Genomic DNA, 13,311 nt, shown 5'->3' with positions numbered 1-13,311 from the left:
AATTGGAGAGCTATATCTACCTTATAATCTACCTAAAGATATATAGAGTCAGCCAACTAGATGTGTACACATCCATACAAAGTAGTAAAGTGTATGTTGTATTAATATTAATAAAATTATTAATGATATATTTTCTTAATATTATCATATATCAAAATATCAAGTATAGCAATAAATGTAGTATTAAATTATTTATATATTTTTTCTTTTCATAAAAAGATGTGTGTATATGTATGTATATGTATATATATATATATATATATATATACCTGTATACATATACTGTATATAATTTTTTTTTAAAGCAGGGGTCTTTAAAAAGACGAATGATTGGCCCATCATTAGGGTGTGGCTGTATAAAACAGTTCCCTGAGTCCTAGCTGGTGTGATCACTTACTGCATTTCCTTTTGTTGTCTGTGTGTGTGTGTGTAACGTGTTCCTCAGGTTTTTTCTCGCCATGGCTCTGGAGTGGCTCTCAATATTCCTCACTTTGTGTGGAGTTCTTTCAGGGCAAGGTAAATTTTAAAACATGTTGCTCTACATGTATGTTTTAAATCCTCTGTGCGGTGAAGACTTTCTGTAGTTTATGTAGGATGTTTTGAGCTTTATGCATGAAATAATGCTGAGCATCATCAAAAATGATGTCTGAGCACTAAAGAGCAGTTAGTTCACCTCGTACCTTTGAGGTTAATAAGGCATTTTGCTGCTGTTAGTTGTTCTTGTTTAATTTTTTAAAAATAATTTACTGTTTTGTAGGCCATATATCAGATCCCACTATTACATAGCACCTGCCACTGGATTTTATATATTATGTTTTTAGCTGTGCTAAGAGTCTGTCGATAGTACGGCTGAGTTAGAGGGTCATCCGGTATGAGGATTGTGTGTTGTTACTGAAAACACCATCATGCTGTATTTGTAGGAGATTATAGGCTTGAGGTGATATGTTCAAAGTTGTATCCTGTTTCAGACATTTGGAATGTGGCCTGTTGTCACCAGTGTCTGTCTCAGGAATGCCAAAGCTTAGGAATACAGTTCTTTTCTTCTGTCTCTTAATTAGTTTTTAGCTTGTGAACTCTATCTGAGCCTTTATAGAAATAGTCTACTGTGGCTAATTATGTTTTACCTCTGTGTGCACATGTCAATGGCTTCCTTGGCAAAATGGCTTTTGATATATATAAAAAATATATATATATTTTCCCACATTCTGCACATAGAATTTTGTACATTTTAGAATAAAGTGGTCATTAAACTTCTGCATAAAAATTATGCCCACCCATAAATGATCAATGGGATTTAACTTTAAAGTTCCTTTACCATCACAATAACAAATATAGCCTACTATATAATACATTATGTACTTTATGTTTTTGTTGTCAATGTAATTTTTTTTTTGTACAAAGAGTAGGTAATGTAAATCCACACCAACATTTTTTAAAACTTGGAATTCATTCTTCACTCTAAACTTTTTAAAAAGTTTTGTAAGCATTTCCTCCAAACTGTAAAATGCAATAATCTTCATTCTGATTTCCTTAGACCCTGGCCATGAGCAGATGTCTTTAGAAATGTGCTGTAAAAATGGGAGAGTCCATGCTTTGAGAACTCAACACTGTACTTCCCCTCCCCATACATCCCAGTCCAACATCTGCAGGTAGGGACACACCTGGTTTGGGCCTCCATTACAACTGTTAACACTACAAAAACTTAATGGAAGTTTTTACAGAAAGCAATAACTAGAAACATAGTTCTAAGCAGCTGGCTGAGCCCCGAGGCGAATCAGCACTGTATTCTAAAAGACCTAAAAGGTCAGCTGTTGTAGATTGAGAGACATTTGGCGGTAAACTGAAGAAGAATGTCATGCCTTTGGTTGTATGCGTTAATCTTAAAGTAATAAGGTAACTTTAATCATCTTATTTAATTATCTCATGCATAATGGGCCTTGAAATTGGGATCATTGTGATGATTGGCTTCAGTTTTAAATCAGATTTAAAGTTTAAGGTGAATTCACCAATACATTAATTCAATCATAACTGAAAGCTTGGCGATTAATCATGAGATGCTGATAAGAATCTCAGGCCTCTCACATGCAAATGGTCTTGATCTCATTTCTGTTTAAGCACCATGCAATTCCTCAAGAGGCTTGTAATTCCCTCACTTACTCATTCATTCATTCAGTTACACTTTCATTCATTTACACACTTATAATTGTACTTAGTTCTTTATTTACTCACCCACTCACTCTTTATGCCACTTACTCAATCATTTACAGGTGAAGTCATTTATCTCCTCACGCACTCACTTGTGCCCTCCCTCACTCTTCATTCACTTTTTTACTTTACCCTTTCAACAACTCTCACTTACACTCACACACACACACTCACTCACTCTTGCTCCCTAATGCAATTTACAAATTCGATCCAAAAAATGTAATTTTTTATGTAATTGTAATCTGAGCTGTTACACCATCGCTTTATCTTTTCTCCGAACAAGGATGGTCCAGAACCAGTGCTGTCAAGCTGCACTGAAAGAAACTCTCTGTACCAGCGGCATGACCAATGCCAAAAGAAATGGTGTATGTGACCCCTCGTTTTTTCAGCCAGACCCCTATAAACTCAACACTGCCCAGGTGTGTGGCTATTTATTTTACAAGGCATAACATACTCATCATATTTAAGGCTTTACAATGCTCTCAGAACATACTGTCATTAAACTACATGAATTGTCTCTTCTCTTGCTCAGATGTGCTGTGAGTGCTGTGCGCTCGGGCTGCTGGCTCGGAGAGAGAAACAGAACTGTGAGCTGCAGATTCCTGTTACGGTTCACTGCAGGAACGTGGCGCAGGCCTGCTGTGTGGAAGAAGAGCATGGCTTAGTCAAGCAAGGTATGAAGAATTGAGTGCATTAATGAATGCCCACTCTGTCATTATGATCGCTTTCCTCAAACAAATCTACATGATCGTTTTCAAGAATACACAACCTGCGAGCCTGTTTAATCACATTGAACTTCTGCTACTAGATATTTCCAAATGAGCACCACTACAGACTCAGCAACAAAAATTATTTTAAATAAATAATAAGAATTCTTCTTCTTCTTCTTCTTATTATTATTATTAATGACAACAACAACAATAAATGGTGGTGGTGTAGTGGTTAGCACTGTCGCCTTGCACTTCCAGGTCTGGGTTTGATTCCTGGCCAGGCTTGATTTGTGTGCTCACCCTGTGCTTGGTGGGTTTCCTCTGGGTACTCTGGTTTCCTCCCACAGTCCAAAAACCTGCGGATTAGGCTAATTGTTGTTCTTAAACCTTCTAAATCTTCCACAAGCCAAAATACAGGATATAGTGGTATAGACGATGAGTGAGAGGAAAATATGACCAAGATTCACATCCTGTGGAAGTTGGATACGGAATAGTTAATCAGTCATAAAAAAATGAAAAAAAGTCAAAGAAAGTTTGTTATTTTTACATTTTAAGCTACCGATGTATATTGCATATAACTAACTTATTCTTTATCTCTGATTCAACTGGAATATACCTTTTATCATCTACCAGAGTCAGTTAATCTAAGTTTATGACCTTTTGGCCTGTATTGTAAATGACTAATGATCTACAAACCATCACTAAAAATACATACAGCACTAGTGCTGTGCACAAGTTTTGAGCCCCCCCTCATTTATTCATATAAAATAAAATTTAAATTAAATTAAAATTAAAGAAAAGGATTATTCTGACAGGCTACAAAGTACCAAAGATACAATTTAGGCCATGTCCACACGTAGCCGGGTATTTTTAAAAACATTAAAAAAAAAAAATTTCATTGTCACTGTGAACAGCAGTCACTGTCTGCGGGGTCTGTCGTCAGAGTTTTGTACAGTATGTAGCAGGAGTAAGCTTGGTAGAACATTCAGGCACCTCTGTTCATTAACATAATGTGTGAATAACTGCGCATGTAGGTACACGCATGTAAAAAGTCCAGTACGCAACGTTAACACAGTTACTACTTTAATGTACCTATGTCCACCACTGCACAAAATATCCTCATAAACGAAGCTGACGTCAAATCGAGGAGACGAGCACACAGACAGTTGCTTTTTTCGGGACAAGGTGACATTACAACAAGCTATAATCTCCGTTTCCCCTGTCCACACAACACCACGAGTTTTCCAAAAGCTTTGTTTTCAACGACCAAAACTGCGTTTGCGTGTGGACCAAGGCAAAGACAGCAAATCTCTTTTTAAAAAAAAAAAAAATACCCGGCTACATGTTGACATGGCCTTAGAAATTGGTTGTAACAACCTCAGCAGCAACCTCATTTCCCCTCTCGTCTGTTCCAACCACTCAGCATTAAGCATCTCCAGTATACTAAACACCAGCCTGATCATCTGTCGTCATCTGCACCTGTTTCTCACTGGCTTATGCCATAATTAGATGCCTTTTATGCTTAAATAATTTATAGATCACTGTGTGGCTTAACAAACAAAAGAACATTCCTCTGAAACTGGCAGGTACAAGGACTAGACTAAAATGAGGGCCAAAATAATCTTTCAAGAAGCCTAGAGAACTATTCCTCATGGCTACTTTAGGAATACAAAAAAAACTGTCTTTTTAAAAGTAAAATATGAAGAAATGAGAGGTGGATCAAGACTTGCATAGTACTGTATTTATTTGCAATCATCCGCAGTTATGCATTACTACTAATTATTATTATTTATGCTTTTGTGACATTTATAAAATCTACAGTACAGAGATATAAGAATGCCAGCAATGCTTTAATATTCATTTTAACACTGATTATGAATAAATTAAAATTTGTAAGTTCTTTTACATTTAAAAGATTACTGAAATAATACTACTACTATCTATCAATGAATCATGGCACAATGTTGCTTTACTTTACCGTATGATCCTAAACCAGAATTAAACATAATTAAAAGTCCTGCACCGGCCCAAACAGCAGCTATTAACTTCTTTTCATTTAACATCATCTTTTTTGTAGAAAGAAGATGCCCATGCTAGCTTTTGAAACAATTGCTTAATTATTAGCCAGATCGCATGTGACATTTAATAAATGGTATTATGTGATGCCTTATAGCCATAGGGTTTTGCATCACAGTTTTTTTTTTAAATGCTTGGCTGATACTGTGATTTAATATGCTTTAAATTTAGCATATATATAAATATATATATATTTTTTTCTTTTACACAGTGTCTCCTTTGCTGAGTAATGCCACAACTGCTAATAATGGTACTACCCAGCATACAGACTTATGTGCAGGTAAGGAATTATCTTGACTGAATACCGAAATCATTTAAACTTTGTAAATATATGTTGGAAAAAAAACATACTTTAAGGCAGACAAAGGTCCAAATCTGGACTAGTAAAATATCTCATTGGAGCAGAATCATATGCCTGGCAGATAATTGAACTGGCTACTTTTAGATACTGATAATGTATTGTTTTAAAAAAAAACGGCATGATCTTTTCACTTGTTGCTGTATAAAGATATATTGTTTAAGAAATATAATTGTGGATTGTAAAAGAATGTAATTTTCCATAATTGATAAATTAAAATTGTATTCATTTGATTATAAATTTAAATTAGAAGGGGTAACAAGATGCTCTCAGCTGTGTGTGGGAAACGGATCCTGTGTCTGCCTAAGAGGTTTCCACCTAAAATCCGATGGCTACAGCTGTGAGGGTGAGTTTTATATTACCACTGAAACAATATTAAAGATTTCTATTTTTTCCTGAGAATTTTTTCCTGTTTCAGTTTTTCTAATGAGCACGAAAAAATATTTTTTATTATCAATATATTTTTTTTACCATTTTGAAAACTAAATGATGAAATTAAAGCCCAGTATACTGAGTTTAAGCAACTTGTCTTTTTCATTACTTTTGAACTCTTCACTTTTGAAGAAAATTTGCCCAAAACCATAAAATTTTGTTTCTGCGATACGGTATATATCTAGAGCTCTGGAGTATTAGTAGATATGATATTTTAAGAACTGGATTATTCCTAGAACTTGTATTAAATGTATGTGTGTTATTACATGTCATGTTTTTTGAAAATAATGTTACAATTGTATTAATATTAAAATCCAGTTCACCCCGGTCAGTCTGACAGCCGTTGTTTAATAACAAGAATAACAGTAGAATTCCTCTTAAGCTAGAAAAGATCATTTGTCTTTCCCTTTGCTGTCAGATTACAATGAGTGTCTGTCAGGCGCTCACAGCTGCCAGCCAGGTGAAAGATGCATCAACACTGAGGGCTCGTACCTCTGTCAGAGAGAAATCAGCTGTGGAACAGGATATGAGCTGACTAACACCAACACCTGCCAAGGTTAACCCCTATCTCATGTTAATCCTTATTATTTTCAATGGTAAAATGATATGGTGCAATCAGTTCTCAGTTATGTTTCGTTTCCATTAGATATTGATGAGTGTCTGGTAGGAACACATAGCTGTGGCCGTGAATTCACATGTCAGAATACTGTTGGGTCATTTCGCTGCCATTCACGGGATCAGTGCAGACTCGGTTTCATCCAGGATGCTGTTGGAAACTGCATTGGTTAGACACTTGCCCAAATAAAACTTCATTCTTTTTTTTTTATAAAAAATCTTTTTAAATTACTATTTTGTATGTCTATTAATATTCATCATTATAGTAATTTAGTACTTGCTCTCTTTCTCAGACATAAATGAATGTGTACATGAGAAGAGCCCCTGTCAACCTGGTCACACGTGTGTTAACACTGTTGGCTCCTACAAGTGCCAGAGGTTCTCGGTAACCTGTGGACGTGGATATCACCTGAACAAAGAGGGCACACACTGCATGGGTAAATAAATTCGTGTTAATAATTCCTATACATTGTTCTCTTTATATTCTTTGGCTTGTGTGGAAATTTAGCTACTGTGTGGGCTTCATTGGCCAGAATTAAAGGTACATTTCTCTCTCAAATGTCACATAATGAAAATAAAATAAATATATACTATCAGTAAAAAGTTTGGACACACCTTTTAATTCCATTGTCTTTTCCGGAATTTAGTTCTTTCTACATTGTAAAACAATGCTTTTAAAATATGCAGTAGTTTCTTTTGAACGAATGGTTAATATTGAGGTGTGTCTGCTACAGTATTTTACAACCTTTACAAAGGCTTTTGCTGGAGAGACGTTCATTTATGTGTGTGTGTGTGTCTATGTATAGCAGTTATATGGACACAAGCAAACCTGCCCCTTTTGCAGCTATAACAGCTTCCACATTTCATGGCAGAGTTTAGAGTGTTTTGGAGCATTTGTGATGTCGGGCACTGATGTTGGACAAGGAGGCCTAGCTCGCAACCTCTGTTTCAGTTTATCCCAAAGGTGCTCAATGAGGTTCTTCCACACCGAACTAATCAAAACATGTCATAATAGTCCTTGCTTTGTGCAGGGGGGCCTAAGTCTGAACTGTTGGAAGCATAGAATTGTCCAAGATGTCTTCGTTTGGTGAAGGATTAAGATTGTTCTCCACAGGGGATAAAGGGCCTAATTAAAACACCTGAATTTAATAATTAACAGGTTTGGCCAAATACTTTACATGTATTTTGTATATAGCCTACATCCATGGATTTTCATTCAGGCAGGCCCGATGTTAATTACAGGTCCGGCCGCTAGGTGGCAGACAATTAAGGAAAACGCGCTGCACCTGTTTATAAGCCTCTCAGCAGCGTCACTCCGCTCTGATATGAGAACCAGGAAAGATATAAAAGGAAAAGGAAATAAAAATGGAAATATTTCTGGAAAAATAAAAGAAAAAACTATCAAAAATTATTTGAAAAAAGAAGAAAGGAGGAAGTTTGTGTTATATGTGAAAGGTTTTAGTCTCCGTCTCGAACGTGCGCACGCGCACCCAGCCTCTCTCTTCCCGCCTTACAGGAGCGACTGTGTCCCAGGAATCAGTTCGCGACCCGTTTTAACTCAGGATACACCTACAGTATATCACTGTTCACACATAAAGCGCCTGCCTAACCACCCCAAACAAGCATTTGCTTGAAAGATTGATTGATCCCCTGCATATTCCCCACTTTCACTATTTTCCTTTTTTTTTATTTTTTATATACACCCCTACTTGTGCATACAAGTGAATGTAGTCCAGTTTGGAAATCTGTGTTTTATTTTTATATTCATGTTTATATTGCTAGTATCTTACCCGAATTCTGGAAACGAAAAAAAAAGGAAAATGCAATAGGTAATGATTAGTAGGAAAAACAACAACAAGGGAAATGTGGTCTTAGTGTACATGTGTTCCTGTAGAAGGAAATCACAGGTATATCACAGGCATTCCACCTTACACTTGACCGAAGGCAGCGTCATCAATTGTTATGTCATACAGTGAGTGTGTCACAAGACGTTCCTCACTGAATGTAATGTCATCAGTAGGCAACGTCATCAGTTTTTTTAAGGTGGCAGCGAGTTGACCACACACTCCTTTCACAGGTGTCAGAGCCACAGGAAACCTCCAGTAGTAATAACATTCTAAGCATGGTAGATTAGCACTGTCACCTTTCACCTCTAGGGTTTGAGGTTCAAATCTTGGCCTGTGTATGTGGAGTTTGCACGGCTTTATTTCGGGTAGTCTGGTTTCTCACAGTCCAAAAACATATGGTTGTCCGCTCTAATGGATCAGCACCCCATCCAGTGCCCTAAGTACCTCAAAATTCGCCCCAATTTCCCTGCGATTGACTTCAGGCCCTCCAGTAAAATCAGTGACACATTTTCCTCTTTCTACTTTGGCTTATGAACCCATCTTTATTCTGACCTGTGAAGAAGTTAATTACTAAGTCAAACGAAATATGAACAGATGGAAGAAATGCAGAAACCACTCCCTCATGCTTCAGGGAATAATTTTACCTGGATACTGTAGACTTGTACCTGCTGCTGTAATTATAAACAGTGTCTTATTCTAAACCCACACTTACAGACAATATGCTTATACTGAATTTGCTCCCTCACAATGTATCAGGAAGTGTTTTCCTAGCACCATTATTGGCATAATACTCACAATGATTCTTTTGTTCATGCTAAGAACACAAATGTTAAATAGGTAATTAAATTGTTTTAAAAGCCAATTCATATGATTCACAAATTTTTACCAGATGTAGATGAGTGCACCACACTACACAGTGCCTGTCAGGGCCATGACTGTGTGAACCTGCAGGGGTCTTTCCGCTGTGACTGTCATTCTGGATTTAAGTTTAACAGCATCAGCAAAACCTGTGAGGGTAAGAGCAGCTTTGCCTCCTTGACCCTCTGCCTTATGTATATGAGGTAAACATCTATATGGATTAAAATATATATTTTTTGTTTCTCTTAGACAACGACGAATGCCGGAGTTATTCTGGACGCCTATGTGCTCATAAATGTGAAAACACTCCTGGATCATACAAGTGCAGCTGTAATCCTGGGTTCAAACTGGCCAATGATGGCAAGAACTGTGAAGGTGGGTCCATTAACCAGTATAGCTGCTCTTGATAGAATTTACAACATTTGTGTGCGGCAAGCCTAACTGGAGAGTATATTTATTTGGGTATATAGCATATAATAATTTCATATGTAAATATGTAACAATTCCATGAGCCGTATGAGAAGTATAAAACTTAAATGAGATAAATGGTTTTCTGATTTAGAAGAAATTATTGTATTTATGTAAACCGTATACTGTAGTTTTGTGCAGTGTGCATGAATAATTTGAGATATACAAAATTCCCTATTATTTTCTTACATTTTATTATTTAATTCTTACATTATTGGTTCAGTAAATGCAATGTAATTTGTATTTGCACTTTAATGAGGTAAGCCATTCTCAGGAAGAGGGCAGGTCAGTCAGGTTTGGAAAGAGTGGAGCCATGCATTTTTCTTTCTCTTAAAATCTGTGTTGGTTGATAACTCTGAAACTGGATAATTATTCTGTGCCAATATTATGTTGCATCCATGATTAAGTAAATAGTTTAACTACTAAGTGGTCCTGTGGATTTCTGAATGTGTTCTGAATTACGATGAGGAAAAACATTAGTGTGTCAATCTAAAGGTGTGCACTGAATTTGACCCCTCATTTAGATGTGAATGAATGTGAGAACAGTCCATGTAGCCAAGAATGTGCTAATGTCTACGGCTCTTACCAGTGTTACTGTCACCGTGGCTACCAGCTCAGTCGTGTAGATGGACATACATGTGAAGGTAAGATACTGAATTTTCAGAAATGTTACATGGAAATATGTGAGTAACTTTTAAATATTAAATGTCAAATAGTATACAATTAATAGATGTAAAGCTTACAGCTGCCTCTCGGAGACCAACAAGTATTGTTGATATTTGTTTGTCTTAAAAGATATAACTCTTACCCGTTTTTTTTTTATTTTATTTATTCTTTTCCAGATATTGATGAATGTGCCTTGAATTCTGGACGCAAAGTTTGCTTGTATCATTGTTTGAACACCCCTGGTAGCTATGAATGTACCTGCCCTCCAACCGGCTACTCACTCTCCCCAAGTGGACACACATGCCTGGGTAAATCATGACTTCATATTATTGTATTTTGAAGTGAATGGATGTTGTCCTATGCATATGTTATATACTGCCTCCCTCTGCAAGACAGAAGATTAAATACAGATCTATAGAAACTGATACGTTTACAGTTATGATGGTGTGTATTGGAAGTGATTAAAAAATTTTGTGATTGCAATAACTTCTGTTCAGATATTGATGAGTGTGCAACAGGAACACACAACTGTTCTGTGGCACAGAGTTGCTTCAATGTCGTGGGCGGATTTCGCTGCTTGTCATTCGAGTGTCCACCCAAATACCGGCGTGCAGCAGAGACGTGAGTATCTTACACTTTATTGTAAGGGTCAGTATTAACAGCAAAGATCGGTGAGGGGAAAAAAAATAAATAAATAAATAAATGACACAATACTGTGCTTACAGTGGTAACATAAGGTCTGGTATTGATGATAAAGCAATTATATTTTATATTGTATAATCTAAATAAAATAAAATAGAAATTTCAGTTTTTTTTCCAAATGATCTAAATTTAGTTAAATATACTTGATAAATAAACTGTTAATATCCAGTTCGGAAGGTCTTAGGTTCAAATCCCACGACCACCAAGCTGTCCCTATTGGCCCCTTGAGCAAGACCCTAAACCCCTTAACTGTTTAGATGTATAATGGGATAAAAATGTAGTTCACTCTGGATAAGTGCGTCTGCCAACTGCCTAAAAGTAAATGTAATGTTCAATAAGGACCTATGTTTGACATAATATTGTGTTCCTGAACTGGTTTTGATGTTGCTTTTTCAACTTTGCTGCGTTTCTTAATTTTTCTTCAGTTTATGCCTAGTAAAAGTGTTTTCACCCTTACACACCACTATACAGAGTATGATGACATTTTTGTTTGTCTTCAAATAAATTGGTATCTATACCACAGTTTATGCCGCTCTTTTCATGCTACTTCCTGTACTACTTTTCCAGTCGCTGTGAACGCTTACCTTGTGAGCAGAACAGTGAGTGCCAGTCCCTTCCCCTGAGGATCTCCTTCTACAATCTCACATTTCCCACTAACATCCCTGTACCTGCTGCTATTTTCCGCATGGGGCCATCCAGCTCCGTGCCTGGGGACGACATCCAGCTGTTTATCATGGAAGGTGATGTTGAAGGATTCTTCAGTATCCAGAAATCATCTCATGGTGCAGTGGTGTCTGTGCATAGACCACTGCTAGAACCCCGGGACTTCCTGCTCACTGTGGAAATCCGACTGATTCGATATGGGATCACAAGCGTTTTCGTTGCTAAGATCGCCGTATTTGTTGTTGAAGACCAGCACATCGTGACCAGCAACTGGCCAAAACTGTAACAGTGCTTCACCTAGTGTGTCTTTTTTCATTTAGTATTATAGCACAAGTGTAAAAATGGGACTTGGTCTTTTAGAAAATATTTTACATAAACATGGGTCTACAACATGCTGGCTACAAATAGTAGGTGAGGGACAATGACATCACTAGTGTTGCATTTATAAATTTCATGTTCATCACACTAATCCTTTGATCTTTCTCATTAACCCAAGTAATCAGGGCGTCTATTACTATCCATCTCCATCTGTACTCTATTGATTGTCCGATTATGGGTTAAATCCACAAGATGAACTTGGAGTGTGATTAATAAGTAAAATGTTTTCAATCCAGCCTTAATACATGCCAACCAATAGATCGTATCATTTGCTGATGCCCCTGATCATTTTCATGCTAAACAGAAATGTTTTATATTTTGTGTTGGTTCATAGTTGCACAAACTGCCAAACACCAAGTCTACGCCACACTGTGGGCTCACTGCTTTGACTGAGGATTGAAATCATTCTGAAGAATTACAAAGATATGTATAACTGAGGATTTGGTGTGCAAACACATTCTGGATCTCAACCATAGGTTAGCTGGACATAATTTTCTGCACACCAGATTGCAGTGTATTAAGTCTACGATTGTAATGGCATGCAGTTCTGTGAGACAGAAGGTGGGCATAGACATAACTCAAGAGCTTGCTTGCCAAATCATACATTGATTTTGTGTGATTTTGTGCACACTACGGACACTGTGTTGTCTTCTTGTAACACTTAGTGAGGCTACCGGGGTTTTTACTAACAGCATCGATTTCAGCACTGTTTGCCTCAGCTAGTGCAGCCATTATGTGTCTACTTAATGAAGATTCCCTGCAACAGCCTGTCCACTTAATTGGGCTTATTTACCATAAAATTGGTCAGGTATTTAATCCGTTGCATTAGGTTAAGAATAAAGCCTTGTTTTGCCCCGGCGGCCTTGACACCAGAATAGAGTATGTTAATTACCGCTGTGCCACATTCTGGATTTGCACTTTGACCTTCAGGATGTTCCATTGACAGGCTAACAAGCGTTCTCTGGTCTGCTTTAAGCATACAAAAATTGTAGTTGTAGCCGCTGAAAGTATGCCAGTATTTGTCTTTTCCATTCTAACAAGGTGAACTGGAGTTCGCCATTAAAAGCTCTTGCATATGCCCAGCGTCATTGCTTCTAAACTACATTATGATGCCATTAAGGGCCCTTATTCTTTCCTCTCTGTGGGATCAAGCAGCCAAACACTTTTTCGGCTGCCGTTCTTCCTTTGTTTGTACCCCAGCGGAGTGGGGCTTTCAGTCACGTTGGTTGCCCACTTTACTCCCCACTGTACTCCTGCAGCGTGAGGAAGGTTGCTCAATAGGCAACGATTCTTTGATAGCCTGTAAGGGACATTTCCCCGCCTCAGAAGTCAG

At 37.3% G+C, this 13,311-nt stretch overlaps 1 protein-coding gene across 1 annotated transcript; it reads left to right on the top strand.

The window, feature by feature from the left end:
- The first annotated feature begins 458 nt into the window (after positions 1 to 458).
- On the top strand, positions 459 to 11,894 carry LOC128534728 (fibulin-1-like). The gene is made up of 15 exons (XM_053509142.1): positions 459 to 516; positions 1,514 to 1,649; positions 2,489 to 2,624; positions 2,738 to 2,879; positions 5,203 to 5,271; positions 5,600 to 5,695; positions 6,200 to 6,337; positions 6,428 to 6,565; positions 6,690 to 6,833; positions 9,133 to 9,258; positions 9,351 to 9,476; positions 10,094 to 10,213; positions 10,412 to 10,543; positions 10,733 to 10,856; positions 11,505 to 11,894. Exons 1-15 carry the CDS (start codon positions 459 to 461, stop codon positions 11,884 to 11,886), a joined length of 2,067 nt encoding a protein of 688 aa, XP_053365117.1. The 3' UTR covers positions 11,887 to 11,894.
- The last annotated feature ends 1,417 nt before the right edge of the window (positions 11,895 to 13,311 follow it).

The sequence above is a fragment of the Clarias gariepinus genome, chromosome 12 (assembly GCF_024256425.1).
Source record: "Clarias gariepinus isolate MV-2021 ecotype Netherlands chromosome 12, CGAR_prim_01v2, whole genome shotgun sequence".
Classification (NCBI taxonomy): Eukaryota; Metazoa; Chordata; class Actinopteri; order Siluriformes; family Clariidae; genus Clarias; species Clarias gariepinus.
This window is presented reverse-complemented; position numbering and strand designations above follow the sequence as displayed.